At 46.5% G+C, this 23,194-nt stretch overlaps 10 protein-coding genes across 10 annotated transcripts; 5 read left to right on the top strand and 5 right to left on the bottom strand.

Annotated features, from left to right (window-relative positions):
• Nucleotides 1–1,400: 1,400 nt before the first annotated feature.
• Nucleotides 1,401–3,145, bottom strand: GLAREA_02940 (Terpenoid cyclase/Protein prenyltransferase; the record flags this gene model as incomplete). The annotated part of the gene is made up of 5 exons (XM_008088025.1): nt 1,401–1,668; nt 1,718–2,002; nt 2,053–2,170; nt 2,220–2,347; nt 2,397–3,145. 5 exons carry the CDS (start codon nt 3,143–3,145, stop codon nt 1,401–1,403), a joined length of 1,548 nt encoding a protein of 515 aa, XP_008086216.1.
• An 838-nt stretch (nt 3,146–3,983) lies between these two features.
• Nucleotides 3,984–6,040, bottom strand: GLAREA_02939 (FabD/lysophospholipase-like protein; the record flags this gene model as incomplete). The annotated part of the gene is made up of 2 exons (XM_008088024.1): nt 3,984–5,935; nt 5,986–6,040. The coding sequence occupies 2 exons, from the start codon at nt 6,038–6,040 to the stop codon at nt 3,984–3,986; spliced, it is 2,007 nt and encodes a 668-aa protein (XP_008086215.1).
• A 1,889-nt stretch (nt 6,041–7,929) lies between these two features.
• GLAREA_02938 (uncharacterized protein) lies at nt 7,930–8,418 on the bottom strand (the record flags this gene model as incomplete). The annotated part of the gene is made up of 1 exon (XM_008088023.1): nt 7,930–8,418. One exon carries the CDS (start codon nt 8,416–8,418, stop codon nt 7,930–7,932), a length of 489 nt encoding a protein of 162 aa, XP_008086214.1.
• A 1,576-nt stretch (nt 8,419–9,994) lies between these two features.
• On the top strand, nt 9,995–11,764 carry GLAREA_02937 (uncharacterized protein; the record flags this gene model as incomplete). The annotated part of the gene is made up of 3 exons (XM_008088022.1): nt 9,995–10,069; nt 10,134–11,377; nt 11,731–11,764. 3 exons carry the CDS (start codon nt 9,995–9,997, stop codon nt 11,762–11,764), a joined length of 1,353 nt encoding a protein of 450 aa, XP_008086213.1.
• A 371-nt stretch (nt 11,765–12,135) lies between these two features.
• GLAREA_02936 (uncharacterized protein) lies at nt 12,136–12,873 on the top strand (the record flags this gene model as incomplete). Its single annotated transcript, XM_008088021.1, has 1 exon — nt 12,136–12,873. One exon carries the CDS (start codon nt 12,136–12,138, stop codon nt 12,871–12,873), a length of 738 nt encoding a protein of 245 aa, XP_008086212.1.
• Nucleotides 12,874–13,278: 405 nt separating this feature from the next.
• GLAREA_02935 (S-adenosyl-L-methionine-dependent methyltransferase) lies at nt 13,279–14,142 on the top strand (the record flags this gene model as incomplete). Its single annotated transcript, XM_008088020.1, has 1 exon — nt 13,279–14,142. The coding sequence occupies one exon, from the start codon at nt 13,279–13,281 to the stop codon at nt 14,140–14,142; it is 864 nt and encodes a 287-aa protein (XP_008086211.1).
• Nucleotides 14,143–14,940: 798 nt separating this feature from the next.
• GLAREA_02934 (alpha/beta-Hydrolase) lies at nt 14,941–15,829 on the top strand (the record flags this gene model as incomplete). The annotated part of the gene is made up of 2 exons (XM_008088019.1): nt 14,941–15,417; nt 15,473–15,829. 2 exons carry the CDS (start codon nt 14,941–14,943, stop codon nt 15,827–15,829), a joined length of 834 nt encoding a protein of 277 aa, XP_008086210.1.
• A 274-nt stretch (nt 15,830–16,103) lies between these two features.
• GLAREA_02933 (uncharacterized protein) lies at nt 16,104–16,962 on the bottom strand (the record flags this gene model as incomplete). The annotated part of the gene is made up of 3 exons (XM_008088018.1): nt 16,104–16,669; nt 16,724–16,871; nt 16,936–16,962. The coding sequence occupies 3 exons, from the start codon at nt 16,960–16,962 to the stop codon at nt 16,104–16,106; spliced, it is 741 nt and encodes a 246-aa protein (XP_008086209.1).
• A 215-nt stretch (nt 16,963–17,177) lies between these two features.
• Nucleotides 17,178–18,740, bottom strand: GLAREA_02932 (uncharacterized protein; the record flags this gene model as incomplete). Its single annotated transcript, XM_008088017.1, has 1 exon — nt 17,178–18,740. The coding sequence occupies one exon, from the start codon at nt 18,738–18,740 to the stop codon at nt 17,178–17,180; it is 1,563 nt and encodes a 520-aa protein (XP_008086208.1).
• A 1,277-nt stretch (nt 18,741–20,017) lies between these two features.
• Nucleotides 20,018–20,685, top strand: GLAREA_02931 (uncharacterized protein; the record flags this gene model as incomplete). The annotated part of the gene is made up of 2 exons (XM_008088016.1): nt 20,018–20,071; nt 20,122–20,685. The coding sequence occupies 2 exons, from the start codon at nt 20,018–20,020 to the stop codon at nt 20,683–20,685; spliced, it is 618 nt and encodes a 205-aa protein (XP_008086207.1).
• Nucleotides 20,686–23,194: the final 2,509 nt, after the last annotated feature.

Raw genomic sequence — 23,194 nt, 5'->3', positions numbered from 1 at the left:
CGTTGGATCTAAGGGTCTCTGCTGCCGATCCAACCACGACGTCGAATTCCAATGCCAGTCTGCCAACGACGACCGCTCGGCCTTAGCCTGATCGTTGGATGCGCTGTGATACCGTGCAAAAGACTCGACGCTGACGGCTCGCATGGTCCCGCATGTACTTCAGAATTGGTGTGCCAATCGCTCGCGATGAGAAGGGATATACTACGGAGAAAAAGCTGCACGTCGTACGGTACAGGAAACAGACGAGGGGGCGAGGGATTATCGGTAGACATACCATTACTATGGACGTTCCAATTCTCCAATTCGCGGGTGATTGAATGCTCTGCATGCAGATGCAGGTCGAGTTGCATGCGTACTTCACTGCTCGAATCAACAGCAAGCCGCTGGGTGGGAGAATAATTTGTTCTTCGATCCAGTGATCGGGTTACTACTACTTGTTGGCTCCCTTCGGAGAAAGCACAACATCAGAAGCATATAACATAGTCAACGTCGCTGAACATGACAAAATTTGTACTTCATCCCACGAACACGAGTTATACTTGTGTTCTGAGAACACCTCTCTAAGCGGGAATATCCCTCGAGGGATCTTACGGATCGCCGCATACTACCTTAGCAATAAATGTTCATGCCTGCTGTCCCGAAAACAGACGAGTGTGCTGGCATACATATTCTCAGCGGCGAAGTTTGGAACCGGGGATAATATTTTGATGTCGGCAAAACCCCAATATTTTTCCAGCTTGGAGCGGTTGAAAACATAAGCATTTCCCTCATCAAAGTGATAATCCTCGAAGAGACGACAATGAGATACCAACGAGAGAAATATATGTAGTAAGATTTTAGTTGGTGAGAAGCTTATATGCCATACTCACGGGATTCTGTTCGTTGACAAACCAACGGGTTCAATTAACTATCTGCACTCGCATTCATCGGTCTCACTGCGTCAAGCAAGCCACTGGGCAATCGCAGCAAAAGATGACAGAAAATCACGTTTCGTGCTGCCGAGTATTCTGCACGACGTATGCAATAGATGGGACAAATAATGGTCAGTTGAAGAAAACTCAATGTGGACGCTACCGAGACCTCTCATCGTGTGCAACGTATGTTGGATTCCTGACACCTGGTCGGGTGTATTGATTGAGAACCGCCATTGTGAAAATTCGCCGAGTTGGAGAGTACAAAATCAAAAGTCAGAAATGTGATACATCCCAGGGTAATGCTGTACGTGAGAACACTTAGATCGATACGAGTATTCTGAAATAATGCTTTCGAAACGATATCATTGGCTCCAACAGACTCCAACAATGCACTTCAAACGCCGCTCATATGCAAAACTTGTGCAAGAAGAATGCATCCCTTTCCAAGAATAAACAAATAGCAAGAAAAAGTCGGATTAGAGTGTTCTAGAACCCGATCTTGGAAGCAAAGTATGCTCGCGTCTGTTCTGCAATACCTTCGGGGATGACAAAAACTGGATGCAAAGTCAGCACGCGATCTTCCTCATCGAAAATCTGCTCCTCGTCAAACAAAAACTCGGAGGTCCATTGATAGGCTGAGCTTAAAGTTTCGGGCCGTTCGGTACTACTTCTTGCAGGAGCGTTGAAGCGCCACTTATGTTGTGCAGAGCTTAGGCCGGCGAGAACATAGCATGTGTGATACGAGTCAGAGTTGCTGGAAAATTGTAAGATGATGATTCAGTGGGGATTTGGAAAATACTTACTGGCTTGGTTTATCTCGTAACCCTCCTCGTTTCCCCTGGTCTTGACAACAGCTCAGGATGTATCGGATAAGTCCTTCGCGGGAGTAAAGACTATCTGTACTTGATGCTTTCGTAGTAGATGCCGTGGTAGGTCCTTCAAGGCAAGCCTCAAGCAGTGGCCAGCATCCTCCGACCCAGTGACTATAACACCCATCTACTAGCTTATTCGTACGACCTGCAAATCCTCCCTCAGGTGCGTACTGACGAGCCGATAACCAGGATATCAGACGTGGCACATCGAGATATCTGCAGACACATCAATTAGTGAACCAAACCACGAGCTTGATCTGACGTACTTGGGTATGACAATATGCGGATCGTCAATAATACATAAACAAGCCAACGCACAGAACGCATAAGCACCATGTGCTTCTGCGTCCGGTCTTCCGGAAATTCCTCCCTCAAAAGTTTGACCTGTCCAAGAGGTCAGCTTTAAACTCATATGGTGAAATAATATTCATACATCTAGCAACCCATTCTGGCAGACCTGACAGAAACGTTGTGCACTCATCTGACCTCGCCGGGGAATCTACAGGTAAATCCAAGGGCAAATCAAGCAGAGTAATGATAACCATCGCACAATATGCACCTCTGAACGGGAATCAGCAAACTCAAAATCAGAAGCGTGTGCTAAACTCACCTCACATCCTCTTCCCCTCCTACACTCATCTGAAACCCTCCATCTCTCTGCTTCAATCTTCCAAGCCATTTCCACATAGCTCTTCTGTTTACCAATTCCAAGACCTCCCTCCTCTCATCCTCGCTCACGTCACCCCCAGCAACCATAACCAAACTCAAAAGCACAGCATAAGTAGGAGCCAAATGGCTCATCTGACCATTTCCCCCACCAAACCCGCCATCAGGATGCTGAATCGGCTTCACGGTGCTCAACAGCCTCTCTGTGTAGTCTTCTAAGCTCTCCCCCATCGTAGCCAATCCAGCTAATGCCCAATAAAACATCCACGGTCTACTTGCATCCGCGGCCGTAAAAGCCGCTGGCAATCTCCTAAGATTCTTATGGAGAAACGCGATATGTCGTTTCCTATCCAGATGCGGAAGACCATGTGGATTGATTGGGAGTCCCAAATTGTTCAAGTGAAAGGGGAGACATTCTTGGACCGTCTGATCCTGAAGAAGTGACGTTTGAGTATTGAGCAGATCGCGGACTGGAGGAAGAGTGGTGAAAATGTCCGGGATCTTCGCGGTTTGTGTTGTGGTCGTCATATTATTGGAATATCCCGCAATGGGATACGACTCTGATTCTGAAGATAATTCCTCTATTATGAAACCAGTCTGTCGTGGCTGGGTTCCATATGATGAATTGTTGAGCCTTGAGGAAGTCGAGGATGCGGTCGCTGAGCTCGCGTCCGAGGTATTATTTGAGGACATCCTCTTTTTAAAGAGCACACGTCGGTGCCTCCCCTTGTTCTCTTTGATGCTAAATGTCATGTGAAGCCCTTCATTTGTTCATGTCAGGTAGGTTGGCTGCTTCTGGTGTTGTGAGTCGAGGCACGAGCTTTGTCTGTTTGGGAGGAAAGAACAATACCAACACTGATTTGGTGGCGTCGTTCGGTTTGAGATGTGGGAAGCCGTATTGAGATGACAATATTAAAACGATTAGTTAGATTACAAAAGAAATACTCTTGTAAACAGACAAAATCAAAGGTCCAAGTATTCTTCCAATACAGAAATCTTGGTCGAGCCTGAACTTCCAGGTTGGTTGCGAAAAAGACTCAAAAACGATGCATGATCTAAATCACGTGACATATATTCCCCATCTATCAGCTCAGCTCGTATGGACTTCGCAGATAGCCATGCATATCCAATCAAGTTTCAAATATCTAGTAGCTAGTGTACTTGCAGTCTAATTCAAAAGTAACAAACATGAAATTTCCACTACTTTGAGTATAATTGAAGTTTGATAGTCTGGTCAAAAGACAACACGTGCTCAACTTTATCTTTTCTACACCATGTCTAGGAGCTCGATCGTCATAGTACTACATTATACAGAGCCAATAAATACTTTAAAATGGAATTTCAATGACACATTTCATGTTGCTACTCTACATTTTATTCTAAAATATGTGTATCCAAAAAATTTCAAGCGACGCCTCCTGGAGCGCCATCCTATATGACGTTCCTGCCTAGTAGCCGAAGTATGTTGAACCTGAAAATGGTATACAAAATCCCACAAAATACGCCATATTATGTAATGTTATCCCATGCGTTAAATCATCATTAAAGCAACCGCCACCAATAATGCAGACGAATAAGCTCCCATTGTCACGACAAGCGCTGGGCTTGCACCGCTAGAGATGTTGACCTCAGCGACCTTGAAAGTTGGGTAGTAATCCGCTGGGGTCGCGGTATCGAGAGTTCCATTCCAGCAATACCTATCAAAACAAGTTTGGCATGCAGCTGGAACAGCTGTACCGGTCTTGAAGAATGATCTGCTAAGAACAGCACAGGCCATACAAGTAGGCCACTCCGCGTCCAAAGTACCATTGCCCATAGTTGCGACATCATAACCGTTCTGGATGATGGCATTTCGTTCAGAATTGTTATAAGATGGGGTGAAAGTCGTAATGTTGGAATTATAGCTGTATGGCGAGTTAGGCATATACACTATGAGTGGAGCGATGCCACTTTGTCCAGTAGTTGTGTTGGATGCGTTACAGCCGAAAAACGTTGGGCGATTGTTCAGTCCGAGGTTGACAAAAGTCTTGATACCTGGAATGGAAGGAAAGGCGGTTCCATTCTCGATTGTCGCGTTCGTGGAACGTTCGTACGTCGCTACAAGTGAAGCACCGTTAGGCCAGGTGTGGGTATCGACATCCTGGTTATCGGCCGATGAATCAATAGCGAAAATCACATCGACCTCACGCTGTGGTTGAATCAGGGGATAAAGAGGAATGTTCTGAAGATCTTCACCCCCATCCACGAGGGTAAGCTCAGCCTCTTGCGCGTTTCGGTTCGTTTGATTGTTAAATCCATAGAAAGGATTCGGTTGCCATTGGGCGATATCATTGTTATCCTCACCAATATCTACGAGAAGATTGGTAAAAATATTTCTCAAAAATGTCGGGATAGCCGTGATATTGTTGATTTGGAGTAAAAATTGGTTGAAAAGAGTAGAGGATGTACCCATGACAAATCCAACATTGTCAAATCCACGCACGCATTGCTGGTTGGCAACGACACTTCCAGCAGAAAAATTAGATCCAGTATATTGCAAAGGTGCGAAAGCATAAGTTGTAGGGTCCCAGGAGCCCATCTCCCATGGATTGAACTCATAGACTGTTGAGTTAAGGGAGACAATCGCTGTGTTCGGTGATCGCTCATCAGCTACGAGGAGAGGAAGAGGAATCTGGCCATTTTGGATGTCGTCGGATTCAGCAATAGACGAGAAGGTGTAACCTGGTCCGCCATTGGACGCGTTGATCATTTGGTAAGACAGAGCACGTCCCCAGTAATCGGTGATTGATGTGTTGAAGCCCAAACCGGCATCGGCTTTCCCACTGACCTCGTCTGAGATGGTTCTGAAATAATCTGCGGTACTCAAAATTTGGATACCGTCCGAGTTCGGTCCTTCGAAGATGGAGTTGCCAAATTTCCACACCGAAGAGTCTGGGCTTCCATCGCGGAGAGTCTCAACAGAGCTGAAGTTGTTTGAGTACAAGCTGGTAACGAGCCAGCCTCCACCACTAAGACCTGCTAGGTATGTTGTAGCTTGAAGGAGACCGCCAATCTGTCCGGTATTAGTCGAGTTGGAGGTTCGGTTGTCTGCGGCAGCAAGAAATCCGGCTCCATTCAACAAGGCCCGGTATCCACCCCCAGATGCTGCGATTCCAATATTGGGGATATTCGAGAAATTCGCCATATTGTTATTGATGTATGTTGCTGCATCGAAGCCAGAAATGTTCATTCGGGAGAGCCATGAGATCATTGGCTGGACCGTCGCTGGCCGTCGCTTTTGTAGCCATGATGTCTCGCTCTCGGAAAGACCCGTTGCTAATCGAATTGTAGGTCTTGTTGATGGGCAGTCCACAGCACCGGGTGTGTACCCTCCAGTAGGTGAATTAGACAATGCGCGGTCTGCTAAAATCATAGGAGCTGCCAGCGCCTCTGCGGCCAAAACTTCGGGAGAGGCATCTCGAGGGATAACAATTCCAGCGCCTGCTGTTGGGTTGGTTAGCAACAGACGCGGCGCGTGGCAAGGGTATACTAACCATTGCAGAGATTCACAGATGCAGCCGAAGCCAGAGCAGCTAAAAGTCCCTTCATGATAGCTAACGGCGATGCGACAGTCTGCCAAAAAAAAGAAAAGGAAAGAAAGAGATGTTGTTGCCAGAATCCGAACGGTCCGGATTTGGAGGGGGAGAAACTCTCAATTAAGATAAATATCTAGCAGCGAGCTAGGGCGTGTTATGACGCAGGAGTCTCGAGGCCCTCCCTCGTTTCAGTTCGCATGCACTCTTTCTGCGCGGGAGATCGTCAGGGTTCCCCAGTAAAGCCACCGCAAATAGACAATAAATGCCCCGAATGCGATACGACGAGATACGATGTACGATGTCCGAAATGATGTGAGATACCTTGGACTTCACCTGCGGAAAGAAAGTCATAGGAAACGCCGCGCGAAACATGACTGGATTTAAGAACCCCTTCGCCAAGGTCCGTCTCCAGTCGAGGAATGATTGTAAGATTGGGATCGCTCAGCGTGCTGACCAGACACCGAGTGAATTCCCGGCTGACTCGACGAGGCTCAGGCAAGCAGTGCAAGTCATGGTGTTGACTTGAATAGTAACCACCACGAAGTGCTTGCCCGAGTGCACGTACAAGCCATGCATGGTGATATCAAGCTCCTTCTTCGTAGCATCCTCCTGCCAGGCGCCAATCTCTGCTCACAACAAGAATCAGTCGCAAAAGCGCATCCAAGGCGCAGCAGGAAGTACTTCAGCGCTATTGCAGACCATCGCGTGCTTGCGTTGAACTAAAGAGCAACGATGATGTCGATCATGAAACTGGCCCGAAGAAGCCGGCCTTTTGTGTGGAGTTCCTCGATTGTTTGTCCCAATCTGCCGGGAATGAGCCCAGTAGCTAGTTCTGGTTGTCGGCAAGGTTTCTTCAAAGTATAAAAAGCCGGATGCAGAGTATGTTGCGACGTTTGGCCACAAATCGTTTGTGTGCGCAGATGCGGAAGAATCGGATTCAAGTGGCAACACGCAGGAAGAGGAACACAAATGAGGCTGAGGAACTGGCCGCGAATACGCTACTGCAGCCCTAGGTCAAACGGCGAGGTTCTTACATAAGGTCGTACATTCCTAAAGTCCTAAATATGGCAAACAATTCGAAAAGCACTTTTTTCTCGGCCGAATCATAATTACGACTTGGCTATTAAGTCCGAATGAACAATGCGACTACGGATCTCAGGTCTACTCTACCTTGAAAGATTGGAAATTCGCTGCGGAGTGGTATAATTATTATTGATTTTAATTATCTACCAGACTACCCTATCTGTGTCCTGCCATATATCGACTGCATTTGGAAAGAAAGCTGATTTGATATAGCCGGGTGGTATGCTGATTTCGTTCGTCACTATGCCTTCTCGTATCAATCATAGCCAGAGTTCGCACAACGAAGCGTGGATAATCGAATGACGCTCCCAATGCAGTCAGTGGTGGGTAGCCTCTGGCAATCATGTTTTAGTAGATTCCCGAAATGAGATGCGCAGTAAGCGTGCCTCTTTAGCCATCTCTAGACTGGCCTCGACGACAAGAAGCTCCCTGCCGACCCGCAGTCAAAAAGGCATTCAGTCAGCATGATTGAATGGCAATTATACGCACCAGGCTTTTTTAACCTTGTCCTAGAACGCATGCTTTACAACGGGTTCAAGCCCTTCTCTTTCATCGCAACTTTGCACTGGCGACTGGTATATCGAGATCTCCGAAAACAGCTTTTGGTACCAATTGAAACAATACGACCAGGCGTGTAGTACCTCGAGAGGTGCGAAAGATTGAATGTCGTTTGTCGTGGAAAAATATCCGCCGTTGTTTGCAGTAAATGTGGTGGTTCCGCGGCAAAACGAAAGTGCAATTGACGATATTTTCTCAGGCGCCCTGCGATTCTTTGAAGACCTTCTTCGCATGTGTCGCCCTCGGATTCACACATCCAACTTATTCCAATGCCGACCCGCCAATTCCAAGTGCCAATATGGCGAGCACTCCCATTGAAACCATCAATAATCTATCGATCCTCCTCCCACTGGAACCGCTATGGTGAGCTGTCGAAGGTTCATCCGGTGCCATTGCAGTACTCAAGAAGCACTCCGCTCGCACTCCAGTCGCGGTGGCATTGAGACAAGCCATGAAGCCTTTCGCGGCAGCCTCGTCGGGAACGTTGCAATAGGTAAATCCACAATTTTGACCATCTCGAGTCTTTTCCACAAATGAAGAAACCGCTGAATCGATGCCGCAGCACGTCTGGAAAATGGAGGATCCTCCAGAAGAAGAGTCGGCAGACAAAATGGAAATCGGCGTTGTTGGTGATGTTGTCAGGTTCGAAGACACAACGCATGCGCGACCATGGTAGGTATCGATCAGAAATGGAGGTTGAGCGATCGTAAGGGCGGTAGTATTCGCGCAGGTTCCATTCCAGCTGGCCATCGTATTCGACCTGTAAGTTCCTGCCAGAATCCAGGTTCGGCGTCGAGGAAAAGATTTTCTTCTATCAAAAGTTCGAAATCGAGATGGGGAAGGTACGACTCTTCAAAATTGCTACCACATGCCGCTTCCCGCCAATTGAACGCCGAACAGAAAGGACAAGAAAGGAAAGCTGTCTCGTCAAGTACGGCTACAGCATGCTTTACATAAAACTTAACACATTACGGGAGAGTGAAACTTATCGATGTTGTGCTACAAGGCTGAGCCTGCGCCGCTTTCTTTTCCTTGAGCTGATCGACGCCGAGAAACGACACAACTTATTGACGGCTTTCCACTTACGGACTGTCTGAGATGAGAATCAGTGTTTCTTTGCTTCTTTCGGACTGTTTTCAACAGTTTTCTTCCCAGCTCAAAGTGTTCGCTAGCGAAGGTATGGCAGCCGCCAGATGAAAAGGCGACGATTCACGATGGTGTTGACATGTTGTGATGAAAATCGGGCGGATCCATAGTAGCTGCGAGGTCTCGGGGCTGTCCCAGAGTCGCTGCATGTCCGAAAACACGTGGGGTCTAATTTTGAATGAGCGGAGCGGAGTGGAGCTCCAAGGCGCTCCTTTCTTGCCAAGACTCATGTGCCTGAGTTGTTTCAGACATAATTTCCTGGATTGTAACCATAAACTTTCTTCGCAATTCTTCAGATGCCACGATCACAGCTCATTCCTTTTGCGTCACCGCCTTTGCAGTTTGTATGGCAAAAAGTTGGTTCCTGGACAACTGATTGGTGGCAAAATAAAGGCTGTGACACTTATTTACCCTGCACCGAGGAGCACTCCAATCCTAACATCGATACAGCGCTAGGTTGAGTCAAAATCGCGCTCTCATACAAACTCAGAGAAACTCCTTAATTGAAGCCTCTTTCGACAACTAGTATTACCAGACCTCTTCTTCTGGTAAAAATAGTATTGATTAAGATAGCAGAATCTTCCACTTCGAAGGCATTTCAGTAGAGTCGACATCGTTATAGGATTTTACCTTACCCAAATAGAGTAAAGTCAAAAATTGCTAGTTTTACTACAAAAGAGACGACTATGTTCGCTATGCATACTTTAGGCCGTGGACCAGGTACGTTTACTCGTCAATATGAATTAGTCAATGGAGTGGTACACGTTTACTTTTGTGGATATTTGATTTTTTTGAAAGAAGTAGCAACGTACTAGTGAGCTGTCATTCAGCATCACTTCATATGAAGTATCATTTTGAGTTGTGTCAGCACGTGCATAGGAAAATAAAAAGTTTCTTACGAGTTGCTACATTAGGATTCACAGTTTCTTGTTCTGCCAGTTGATGTTGTTAAAAACAGTGGGCGAAAGTGAATGAAAGGTTGTTTTCAATAAGCAAAAGTGGTGAACAAGCCTGTCATATGCTATTAAAATAAAAAACACGGAGTTTGGGTTTTATACTAATTTTCTCCATCTTACATGAATTTACGGAACTGCCATCAACTATTTCACAACGCAAAACGCGACTCAGTTCATCTCATTGAACGAGCAGTCGCGCCGCAGTTCCATTCCATCTAAAGATCATGGCTAGCTCATATACCATGTCTCTTATGGAGATGGCCCGCGAGAGGTTCGAGTTTTCGTACCCCAAGTCATTCGTAAGTCCGATCCCACCCTTCCGCGACTATCCCCTAGATATATTCCCTTGCTAATACAACCTAGATTTTTCAAAACAAAGACGCCCACAAGGAGGGTGATCATGATATTCATGTGGATGTTGTCGAGTTAAATTCTGCGTCCAAATACCACTTTGACATGCTGTCAATTTACGCCAACGAGTCTGTCATTTTCAACTACAATGCAGGAACAAACCCACCACTGGACTTCGACCCTGAGCTAGACTTCGACTCTGAGCTGGACTTTGACCCTCAACTGGACTCTGACGCTGTAGACGCAGACTCTACAGACTCCGACTCTCAAGTCGACTTCGACCCTCAAATGGGCTTCGACTCTCGAGTGCCCTCCGGCACTGAAGTGGACTCCGACTCTCAAGTAAACTCCAACCAGCAACTGAACATCAATTCCGATCCTTCTGAGGTTACTTCAATTTTTCACATGTACAATAAGTTGCCTCGGGATCTGGAGCACTTATTAAACAAGACCATCATCTCAGCACATAAACCACAACGGGTGGTACTCAGCGGTTCTTCTATGAAGCCTGTTTCAAATATATACAGACGTTCCCATGCAACTGGAAAATGTCCAGCTCACCCACCTGGTGACCCCAACTGCCCTGGAGCATCCCTATCTAAAGTCCCTGCTTTGCTTCTCGCAAACAAGTCGGCGTATGCGGATTTCAAGTCGTGCGGCTATATCAAACTGAAACTGAACGAAGATAGCAAGTATTCCCCTATCTTCAACGTCTGTAACGACCTTTTCTACCTCCATAGAAGATGCTCTAGTGAATGGTCCGCCGCCAGTCTCTTTGAAGCTTTCTCTCGAGCCAAAGCCGTCGATAAGGTCCGCTCACTTGCTCTTTCAGTAAACCATTTTGACTTCCCGCAAGTCTTGCTTTCTCTCCCACAATATCCCAATCTAGAGTTGGTCTTGATCGTTCTTGATGATGATCCTTACACGACCGAAAGCCATGAAGCTCGAAGGAAAAACCTAACGAAAGCAAGAAAAAGGGCAAGAAAGCACTTTCAACGACCATGGAAAACCAAATTCCAAGTTCTCCATCCAAATAATGTCATGACAGATAAATATCCTGTTCTGAAAGCTTATAATCTTCCACAGTCTGTAGACGTATTGGGCCGATTTCGCTCCGCACCTCCCAACCCTTTACCTATCGAAATGTCAGATTTTAGGGGTCTTATCAAGCTGAATGATTATTCTATAGCTTATTACACAGAAATGAAGACTTATGAGGGCTTGGTGGAGACCATGAAACGGAAGGTCAATGGTCGGTATGTTTGTCCAGTCATCCGATACGTCCGGGTTATCTCGGACGGCTAGGATCCGAAGGATAAATGAGGCATTCATTTAGTTGCCATGTGGATAACGTCAATAAGAACCATCAATAAGAACTACATCATCTGTTAAGAAGCCATCAGGACTCCAAAAACTTTCAGTCATGGCAAGTACCTTATTCTGCTAAGGTAGTATGGACTAAGATAATAACAACTATTACTTCGAGAGTTATTCTATTATAGTCTATTAAGATAGTAGAAACAAAGGTGGTTGTAGATTTACCGTGCTTGAGTGAGAATGACTGTAGGAGTCTCGGGGTCGAGCACACTAACATCGACATCGTCAACAGTCGCGTCAACGACAACGTCAGTCACTGCAGCTAGTCCTCCGCAATCCGAAATTACCAGTACTGATAAAAAGTTTGCAGAGTCCATTTCTGGTCTTGGGTGATTCCCTCGCGGATCAGGCGACAATATTTGCGCCTCCTCTCAATCTATATATATATCGCATACCATCGAGCGAATGAAATACCACCACGTTGCTTAGTATGGCAGCACCAATTTGACATGTGACTGTGTAACCTCGAGCCTGATGTATATCTGCCTTACCAAGATAAATATGGTCGTAGTTGAGTACTTGTTTTCCTATCACCTTGTTGCTTTCTCAAGCTACTATAATCCCTCGGTAGCCTATATCTGCCTACACGACGTCTATCAACAGCCGATCACAAGTAATATACGTGCTTCAGGGCCAGATGGCAGACTTATATAGCGAAATCGGAGACCTGATCTCCTTTATCTCTGTCGCAGATGAAGGGTACGGCTTTCCTGTAGAAGGTCCCCTATCAATAACCCTCCCAACCCACACAATCCAAGTGCGCAACATCCACGAAGCTATCGCCGCACTGGAGACTGTGTATACCTGGCTTGACGATCAGGATGTCCAGCACTCTGCCCAGCTCGCAAACATCCGCGACTGCGTGGTGAGATATAGGGAGAATTGTCCCTCTCCCACAGCTATGAGCGTCGTGTGGAGTGGTAAGAATGCGCCGGCTAGCTTTGGAGTCTCCGCTACTGGCAAAGGTAAAACAGGCTCGACTTCGAAATCGCAAAATAATGACCTACGGGGCGCGACCATGGGACCACACGGCAACTTCACTGCGGTGGAACCTTGGCCTGTGACGAATTGCGCTGAAGTCGACTCGACTCTGGGACGTGTACCAGGGGCGAATCTGGTCTGGACCGAGAGGATTAGGCCACGGCAAGGAAGTGTCGACGTACAAAACATGAATGACCAAGCACAGCAACGATGGTTTGCGCAAGAAGAAGCGCAGAGGAGGTTTGGAAGTGCAGGGGCTTATGGAATGCCCGCGTGCGGAAATTGTCAGAAACTACTGCAGAGTTATGGTTCCTGTTCGGCGTGCGGAGCTTGCCCGTCTAAGGTGGATGATGTTTATTCTTTGGACAACGGCCTCCTACCGCCCTTGTATTGAGATTTGGGATAATTAGGGTTGGATCTGTGAGGCGTTACTTTTATTGGGCGGACGTCGGAGGTTGGTTAGTATAGAGGGATGAGGAGAACTAGGGAGGGCTGTTAAGGTCATTAAGAGTGGGTTGGAGGGGACGGAGGGGTTTAGGTGGATTAGGAATAGGAGGGCGAAATTGGAGTCTACATACCTTCAGGGCAAGTACCGCATATTCGGCTAGTACTGGTCTAGATCAAAAAAGTGTAAATTTGTTGGTCTCACGTAAGTAAACTTTACGTACAATATCAAAGAATTATTTAAGACAAAACTCATCGCTAGCACCCTTTCCTCTCTAACCACTCCCCTCATTTTCATTCTCTCCTAAGAACAAATACTCATCCTCACAGCAAATTGTGATAACTGACCATCAAAATGAACGCACCAATGAGCACCAACAAGTTCGTCCCAAAACAAGCACTAGCACCAACCCCTCAACTCTACGACGAGCTCGTCGGCGACAGCATGGAAAAGCTCGCACAAGTAACACTCGCCCAACTCTCACCTCTCCCATTTGGCTCCATAATCCACGACAACGGCTGCGGAACCGGTGCCGCCACAGCAGCAATCTTCAACCTATCCACCTCCTCAAAACTCGACATCTTAATCCACGGTACCGACATCAACCCCAAAGCCCTAGAACTCTACACCAGCAACCTAACCACCCGTAACTGGCCAGCAACCGCAACACAGATGGACTCTCAATCCCTAACCTTCCCCGAAAACACATTCACCCACTCCATCTCCAACGCTCTCCTCTTCGTCCTCCCCGACAACGGCATTGACGCAGTCAAAGAAACATACCGCACCCTCAAACCAGGCGGCACCGCCCTTTTCAACTCGTGGTTCTACGTCCCGACCATGGCACCTCTTCAGACGGCCTCGCGAACCACACGAGCACCAGGGACGCCATTGCCGAGAGATGGCATGGCGAAGTGGTCGCCCCCGGAATTTCTACGCTCTGTGATTGAGAAGGGTGGGTTTGAGAAGGAGAAAGTCAGGATGGAGAAGGTGAAAGTGGTGTGTCAGACTACTGAGTTGGGACATTTTGCGGAGATGTTGTGGAGTTTTATTGGGGGGACATCGGAGGCTGGGTGGGGTGAGGGGGATGAGGAGAATTGGGAACGGGCGGTGGGAGTTGTGAAGGGGGAGTTGGAGGGTACGGAGGGGTTTAGGTGGGTTGGGGGTGGGAGGGCGGAGTTGGAGTTTGTGGCTAATGTTGCTGTTGCTGTGAAGTGATTGTTTGTTGTCTTGGAGATCTGAAGTGTTTTTTGAATAGCGACCTTCGGGGCAGAGTACCATCTCCTGATTAGAAGAGACGTAAGTTACGTGCTTGATTGTTAGCTGAAAAGAAATTATTGTTAGTGGCAGGATAGAAAAGGATCAAGTACATCTAGGAAGTAAGGTGACATCTTGATTCTGGCTGTATCCACTCACTTCAACGCATTACATGATGACCTTCCCCTACTGTCTATCTATCAGCTCCTGTAGCATCACATTTACATTTTCTATGCGATGAATATTGTTGAATTACCGGATCTTGAGAAGTCACTATTTCCGTCACCTGTTTTCCAGACCACCAAAACCACCACCACCACCACCTCTCACCCATCAGAACTCCTCTCAAAACCTCAACCTCACTCCCCTCAACATCATATCCCAACTACGCCACCACAGAAACGTGTGTCAACATCTTAAACAAGTATCAACACAAACCTGTAATCCACTTGATCACCTCAAAGTATCGGCTTGGAATCAGAAAGCCCCACTTTTCTGACCGTCAGAATCGGGATAAAGAACTTCCACACCTCCAAAGCGAACGAAAGGTGTCAGAAAATAGATACGAGCGCATCAGAAAGATAGAATGAGTACGTATTCACAATGAATAGGTTGCATGAAAGGTTGTATGGATGAGTATATAAAGCAGAGCAATTGCCGGTTTTCGGTGATGACTTGACAAGTTCGAACTGATACACGATCTCTTCTAGTCAACATAATTCAAGAATCGATTCTGAAGGTCAATACTACATAACAAAAATGTGTGACCTCTCCATCGTCCTAGTCCCCGGCGCATTCGGCCTCCCAGAATTCTACGCTCCGCAAGTCCCTCACTTCCCACCTCCCAACCTTACACCTAACTTCCTTAGAATCGCCCACGCAGTCGCCTCACACGGCCACTCCATCCAAGTCCTCAGCCTCCCCACCATCCCCCACTACAACAGCACTTTAGGCACGCCACCCCCCATGTCCGCCGACGCAGCATACATCGCGCGTATCGTCTCGCAGCTCGCGGACGAGGACAAAGATATCCTGCTTATATCGCATTCGTACGGCGGTGTGCCTATGAGTGAGAGTGTGAAGGGGTTAAGCAAGAAAGAAAGGAAGAAGAAGGGGAAGAAGGGGGGCATTGTGAGACTGGCGTATTTGACGTCTATTGTGCCGGAGGTCGGAAAGTCGGTTACGGATACGTTTGCGGGTGTGCCGGTGGGACAGCAGTTGGGTCTTGGTGTTGATGTTCGAATCTTCCTTAAGTGTGAAGGGGAAGGGTATGTGCTGATGATGATGATAGGAACTCGGTTGGTTATACCAAGCCAACGTCACGCGCAACGCAGCTATCGTATTCTCAGATCTTCCTTCTACAGAAGCAGTAGCGTGGGCAGAGAGGTTTTATCGGCAATCTGCAGTGAGTTATGCTGGGCCGTTGACGTATGCGGGATATGCGGATGTGCCGGTGAGTTATCTGGTTTGTGAGAGGGATTTGGTGATTCCTGCTACGTTGCAGAGAGGGATGATTGCAATGATTGAGAGGGTGGCGGGGAGGAAGGTTGATGTGGAGAGTATTGATACGGGACATGTGCCTGTTGCTAGTCAGCCAGATTTGGTGGTTGATTGGATTTTGAGGGTTGTGAAGAAGGCTTCGCGTTGAATGAGATCTGGGATCGAGGATGAAGTGTGGTAAAGTTTCGTATTCCGGAAGTTTTGTTTCGAATTCCGGTGATTCTTGAAATTCGACGAATTGGTCTGCTGATCCAAGTTAGCTGTGAAAGAGGGCCATATATGATATGAAGCTTATCTCATGTATAGGAATAAGCACAACAGGACTGAAACTCAGCCGTGAGTAAACCTCATTAGCTTCAGGATGGGACTTCTAATAGAAATCAACTCACTTTCACACACCCTACAAAACAAGACTCCACATCCTAATCAAACAGCCACCCCCATTTCTCCCTAAACCCCACATCAATAACCCAAGCCCCCGGATCCCACGACGCACCACCAGGCACAATCCAAAAACTCGGACCCATAATCATATCCCTCCCCAATTCCTCTTCATCCAGAAACGCACTCATCTCAATTGACCTATCTCTCATCTTAGGAAACGGGAACCGGTCAATCCCAGGACAATGAAGCGTGAGTAGTTGGATTGTTGTCGGACGTAGAGATTCGGGGATATCAGCTGATACTGGGAGAGATTTGCACGGGAATGTGGTACAGGATTTTAGACCTAGGATTTCGCCGTTGAGCCAGAGTGCTGCTAGGACTGAGAGTGGAGCTGGAAGTTCGAGCGCGGGTGCGAGTGGAGGGACTTCTACGTATTGATAATATTCATTATGTCGATGTGAGTCTAGTGAGTTCAATGAGTTGAATAGTGATGAGTCTGAAGCATCATTGTTTCTAGCAACGTGACTTTGACTAAGACAGGTGATTAGAGCATCTTGCTCAGCAGGCTTCGGATTTTGATTCTTTGCCTCTTTCACACGTTTTCCTAATACTTAGTCAGTAACTCATACAAAATCTGATGAAATATTTGGTATCTCACGTCTCGCACGTTGAGCAAGACGGTCTTGTATTTGTTTCCGCTTCTTTGGATCTCTTATGCTGTGCCAATCATCGTTCCTCACACCGCTCTCGTGTTGCACATTTTCCAAAGTCACTAACTCATCCATTTCAGGGATGTGTTCACTAGCCTGCTAGCTGTGAGAAGTCGTCACAGTGTCATGTAAAAAGGAACAAGCTTGCTTCATTTCTGACCTGCTTAGTCGTGGCCAACTTCGCCATCGGGGTTAATGTCTCGCCGGGAAGCGGGACCAACACCGAATCGGCGTTCCACTACAATTCTGCTTACTTCAAGCCGCTACTGGAACAGATAGACAAGTTTAGGTTGAACCTACGTAGTGGGATATTGCTTCTAGAAATCTTCACTGCGTGGTTTTTAGAAGCACAGCAGAATGTGCACAAATGGCTGTTGTTGCTGTATGCCAAGCGTTGATGCTCTACTTGCCTTCTTGCTGTGGACTCCCGGCCATTTCCACTCTAGGAGTATGCCAGCTAATGTTGATGGTCTTTGACCTCTTTCGCAACACTATGGTTCTTCTGATTGACACGCATATCCACCATCTTTTCAGTGGATGTTGCCATAACACTCTATCATAACCCTGGTTATTCCAGGAATTCATAGGCATCTCAACGTTTCCCGGTTGCTCCTCTGCCAACCAATTGATCTGAGTGTCTACTAACTGAGCCTTTTTGGCAATATGAAACCCTATATCAAAGCCATTTCCGTTCTGGTCCGTGAAGCGAAAAGAAGCAATCATGCTTTTCGTATATGACACCGGAAGCCGCACAAATTCGCCTGTTAGGATTGCTGCAGGATCTAATGTTTCCAACATAATCCCATGCTCTGCGAGCCCTGTTACGTTGAGATAGAGATGATCATGTAACGGTAGATCCAGTGACATTTCCCTTTGTTTCACGAAAATATCATTCCACTCGAGTTTCCACACATTTTCTATATCAAACCTCCCTATCTCATCAGTCATGACTCTGTTAAATCCGTCCCCATCAGGAGATAATGTTTTCGTTAGATAGATCCCAATAACTTTGCTCTCTTCACCTAAAATTCGACAGTCAAGCATGGCTGAAATTACCGGGCTCTTTCTGTAGTACCATTCTGTATGTCCGACGGGAACATTTAAATGAATGCCTTTATTTGTTGAAGAGAAGGGCCTCGAGTTCGGGTTCTGTATTCGTATGGTAGAGCCACAAGATCCAAAGTCTGCAGGTGAATGAGCGAGCAGTCCCCAGCTATTAAACGAATCTCGATTGCTCCAAGCGAAAATTGTATGGTCGTCAGTCGTTTTCATGATTTCCTCTTGAAGCCTGATAAATGCTCGTTCACCTTCTCCATAGAGCATTGGCATATTAACCCCAAATATTCCCATGAGGCAGTAAGCTAGATCCTCTACTCTGGTGGTTTCTCTTCTGGAAGCCCATGACATTTTCTGAGCCACACTGAAATCTTTTGCGTTAGACTCGTCTTTTAAGGCATTCTTATCGATCCTTGTGATGTCTGATATGAGCCCACGTAGAGTGTCCTTTGTTCCAAGCTCTTCCCACTGATTGTCAAAAAATATCACGCTTTCTGGTGCAAGCAGCTCCTGGAGTGTCCACCCCCGGGAAAACCATCGGCTCATTCGAATGGCTTGAACCCTAGAGTCTAATCCCAACCCAGTAGGGACATCCGCCAAGTAAACATAACAGACTCCGGCCGCTCTATACCACTGATACATCGAGTTGATGGCTTCGGAAAGTTCGGCGCTGCTTGTCTTGTCTATACAACAAGTGTCTACCCAGCTGTACTCAAATCCGTCAGCTGCAGCTATTTCGCAACAGCGTCGGATTTTCCCATAACCCTGCTTGGAATATGCAGTACCGTTTTGTGTCTCCTGAAAAGACACTTCGCCCTCTCCCCAAGTGTGAGATAGTATGGCAAAGGGTATCGAGCCTGCCACATGGCATTCGTCGAGCTTCAGCGTTTTGTTATGGATGAGGCGCATTGTGAAAGCGTATCCAAACTGAGAGCTGCTTTTGGAAGAAGTCGTCAGTAAATTCTACACAGTTGTAGAAAAGGCATCAAGCTTATGGGTAAAGCTCGTGGGAGAGCAAGAGAGCGAGTTAGAGAACCAAGATGGGAGGCTGCAGCGTTCGATCTGGCAGAAGCTGACTTGCGAAAGTCACCAAATCCACAGAGAGCTTGTATGCCCTATTACCATCGTGAAATTCGACTGTACACAGCGATCAAAGGGTGATGAGCGCTTTGAGAACCATTTCAACGTTTTTGAATTTGGTATTGTATTCCAGATTTTATGGTCGGTAATATATTGACAACAAAACAATCGCTCTGAAGTACGAGCCGGGTGAATACCGGTCCTTTTCCCCACAACTTCCAGAACCCCATTGAATCCAGCTCCTCTAGTCTACCGGGCCGACCCATCTTTACAAAAGATTCGTTGTTGTTTGAATTTCAATCTTAACATTTCATTATACCTTTTTAGAGGACCGTCTCGACCATGGAAGGAGCATTTCGAATATCACGGTCGGTGAATCGGCCCCGGCAACCGAGCCGAGTGTTGTTATTTTGTTTTTCCCCCAACCACCTGATTTTGACTTTCGAGTCCAACCCCTCCAATTGTTCCATCCCATGATGATGCAAAGCACCCAACCGCATGGCTCGTGGCACCCATCATTGATCCGCTTCGCCTATAGATGTAGGTAAGATACGATGACAAGGCTTTGTCTGGGAGAGACGAGACACCAGCCATCTTCTTTTCTCGGTTACTATTGGAGAGTCATAACGTACTTGTTCCCCTCTGCTTCTCATCATTCCTTGCTTCAACATTTTGTTCGATCTCACCCACTTGATTCTTTCCTTTCACATCTTTCTAGATTCTAGATCGTGTTGCGAGATTCGCTGCAGCCTTACCCATCCCTCCAATAGACTGCATCGACGTCATTGCGCTCAAGCTCGGCCATCTTGGACACAACAATCTTCGACGTCTAAAACTAGGAACCATCCTTGCCAACGCACAGCGCGCAAGGCATTCCATCAACTGAAGAACAACAGGGTCACCCCAATTTGTTGTTGCCAGTCTGCGATCTTGGAGTAATAAGAAGGCTTCGAGTCCGCCTGCTTCTGTTGGTTCGTTGTCACGCCCGAATCTCACCAACATTTCGGTCAGCGCGAGCGACTGCGACAGCTTTCCCCGCTGGATATAAGGCTTCGCGATCCATCACACCACCAGCTTCATCGCAAGATCTTACCTAAACCGCAAACATGCTCTTTGGAGTGCTATTCGCCTTTTGGCGCTTTATGGAAATCATCACCTTGGTAAGACTTTCTTCTCAGATCCTCTACGCGCATTCTAACAAATGGTCTAGATCCCGACACTTGGTATGCTAGCCTACTTTGTAAACATCTACAACAAAAACAACCTCCTCACGCCAAACTACATCCTCATCCTCTTCATCGTCTCCGTCCTCGGCGCCGTCTGGGCCATCGCAACACTCTTCACCTACCATCGCGCGCGCTCTAACGCCCTATTCGTATCCTTCATCGACCTCTGCTTCATCGGCGCATTCATCGGATCCGTCTACGAACTTCGTGGCATCACAAACTACAACTGCACAAGCATCAATCGAAGCACCAACCCATTCTTCAGCATCGGCGTCGGAAATTCTGGGTTCAGTCTCAGTGGCTTCAATGTGAATACCGATAAAACATGCGCCATGCTCAAAGCTTGCTTTGCGTTCGGCATCATGAATTGCATATTCTTCGCCATTACATCTTTCCTGGCGTTATTCCACGGCAGAAAGGATTCGAAGCGCAAGGAGAAGGATGTTTATGTGCGCGAAACCCATTACTCTCGCCATGGACATCGAAGGAGCGGATCTCATCGCAGCCATCACAGCTCGCACTCTGGTAGACGACATGCATATGTTTGAGCGTTCACCTTTGGGAGGTTTGAAGGATGGCTGGCAGATTCGGTATGATTTGATATGACATTTTACGAATTTTTTAGATACCTAGGTGGAGATTCTGGAGATTGTCTTCGTTCTAGAGATGGCTGCACTGCGAAGTGCTGGCTTTTCGAGAAGATCGATAATATTCAGGTCTCTATATTTGTTAATACTTTTTTTTTCACATCTGTTGATCATATTACGGGGCCGTGTACAAGCAATCTACTAGAAAATAGGAATAAAATAAAAACATTAAAATATAATTATAAACATATCGAACGAATGAATAATTTGGGGACGCACCTCGGACATGTGGACGCTATAAATTTCTTCCTACTCTATTTTAGTACTTCAAGAAGAAACCATCTGCTTTTCTTACGAAGTCGAGTTTGTACAGCAAACCAACGTCGTTATCACAAAGGTCATAAACTCCCTCAAACCCAATCCATCGACGGCATTCTAACTATCGGCGACGAGCCTATTCAAAGAGCCTTAGAGTGGGAACCTACCTCTTATCCTTAAGTCGAACAAATTCAGCATCTTGGATTAGACCCCACCCTTATCCCAAAAACTTATTAGTGCCCCTACTCAAATCTAACGTTACCAGCAGTCTCAAAGTAAGATTACAAGGAAATCGTAGCCGCGAGCCTAGTATCAGGCAATTGTACTCTCTCGACAGTGCTCTCAAGCTCCCAGCTTAAATACGTTCACGAATCGGGATCAACGGTGAGGAGATGGATGAAATAACATCACCCCCCTCCTCAACCATCCCGCTACAATTTCTGTATTTTCCCTCCTCCAAGCAAGGCCGTTAGTAGGTTATGTATTTCGAATCCTCAATTCCATAAACCGTGATGGAGAATCAAGGTTTTCATTATTCCTAAACTGTTCCAAGATGATGCGACTGAGCTGGTACTACTTCACCTTTACTCCCTCCTTCTCATACTCCCTATTCGTGTTTCAAGGTCGTCGTTACCAAACAAGAGAGGTAGAAATTCATTCGTACACTGTCTTATACAATCACTGCTTCGTCCGAGACTACACCGACTCAATTACTGTTGAATTGTCTCCCCACTAAGACAAGTTGGAAGGGATACCGTTTTGAAAAGCTTGCGTTGATCTTCCTATGAATCCTGGTAGCGTTGTACCAGGCCGTAAGAAAACCCATCTCTCCTAACGATTAAAACGTCGCGCATTTTACCATGCCACGATCTTACCACATATCTTACCCGCTCCCTCTCTATCTTCCTGATTTCCAACCCTTTCCCCAAGCCTTTCACCGCCTAAGTTCAGTAAGAGAAAAGTGTTTGTTGCATACATATTATATCACAGCATTCATGTCTGAATTGAGAGAGAGTTACCGTTATCGGATGTTCAGCATAGGGCTTGGACAGAGTACGCAATACGAAGTCTTAGGTAGCGGGCTTTCGTGGGTATACATGTGGCGTTTTTTCCTTCTTTCGTTTTTCGTTGCTTTAGACAAGTCACACTGTTTATCTCGTCCTCTGCCTTTCAACCTCGTCTGGTGCGCAATAATTTGTGATGAGGCGATTTACCTTAGAAGAAGAGGGAAGTTCTCAAGATGTTTTATGGCGAACTTGGGAAGTGGACAGTAGACAGCTGGAGAATCTCACACGCCTGTCTTGAGCGATGAGACTAGAGTCTCATCTTTTGATCGCGGAAAACCACTGATGATCGATATTAATACATAATAGTAAGTTGGAATCCCTACGGCCGTTCTCGGAATCGTAGTCCCCTTGACAGCATATCTTGCCGATATCTTCTCCAACCACATATCACGAAGTTGCGCGGTTGCATCATAGATGCTCCCGCAGAATCTATCCGTATACGCCAGTGGGCTTAAACATCCCCGCTCTAGTGGATGAGTTTGTTGATTGTACCGTGCGAGTGACATATCTAAAATAGTCATATAGAATTCCAACTTCATCTTTAGTACTCTACCAACAACCCAACCCCTCACACTCCGATTCACACACCCGCTTTCAAGTTATTCTTCCCTACAGGATCATACCCAGACCATATGATTACAAAGTGAATCGCTGCCAGCTCCACCTCAATCTGAAGAAAGCCCAGAAAGTCTGAGGTTGAGGAGAGGAGAGGAGAGGAGAGGATTCCTACTTCACAGAGAGGATTGGATGCCCCGAGTCTCGAAGTTGGAAGTTCTTTCGCCATTCAAGGTTATTGAACGATCGATTTGTCGTCGTAGATGATAAATGGCAATTGTAAGTTGTCGGTGAAGAATATGTCAGTGTCTGCGACAATGTTTTCTTGTGTTTCGAGTACCCTATGATAGTATCAGATGTTTGAAGGTTCCGATAATTGTATGCATCCTTCCATTTTCTCATGTTTCATGATCAATTGAATATTAGAAACAGCCACCAAGTCTCACAATTTAGCGCTAATTTGTACATTTCGTGAGATTAGCTGTCGAAGCTTCATGAAACGGCCGAAGCTGTCAGAAATGAGTATACTG

The sequence above is a fragment of the Glarea lozoyensis genome (genome assembly GCF_000409485.1).
Source record: "Glarea lozoyensis ATCC 20868 chromosome Unknown GLAREA6, whole genome shotgun sequence".
NCBI classification, from domain to species: Eukaryota; Fungi; Ascomycota; class Leotiomycetes; order Helotiales; family Helotiaceae; genus Glarea; species Glarea lozoyensis.
This window is presented reverse-complemented; position numbering and strand designations above follow the sequence as displayed.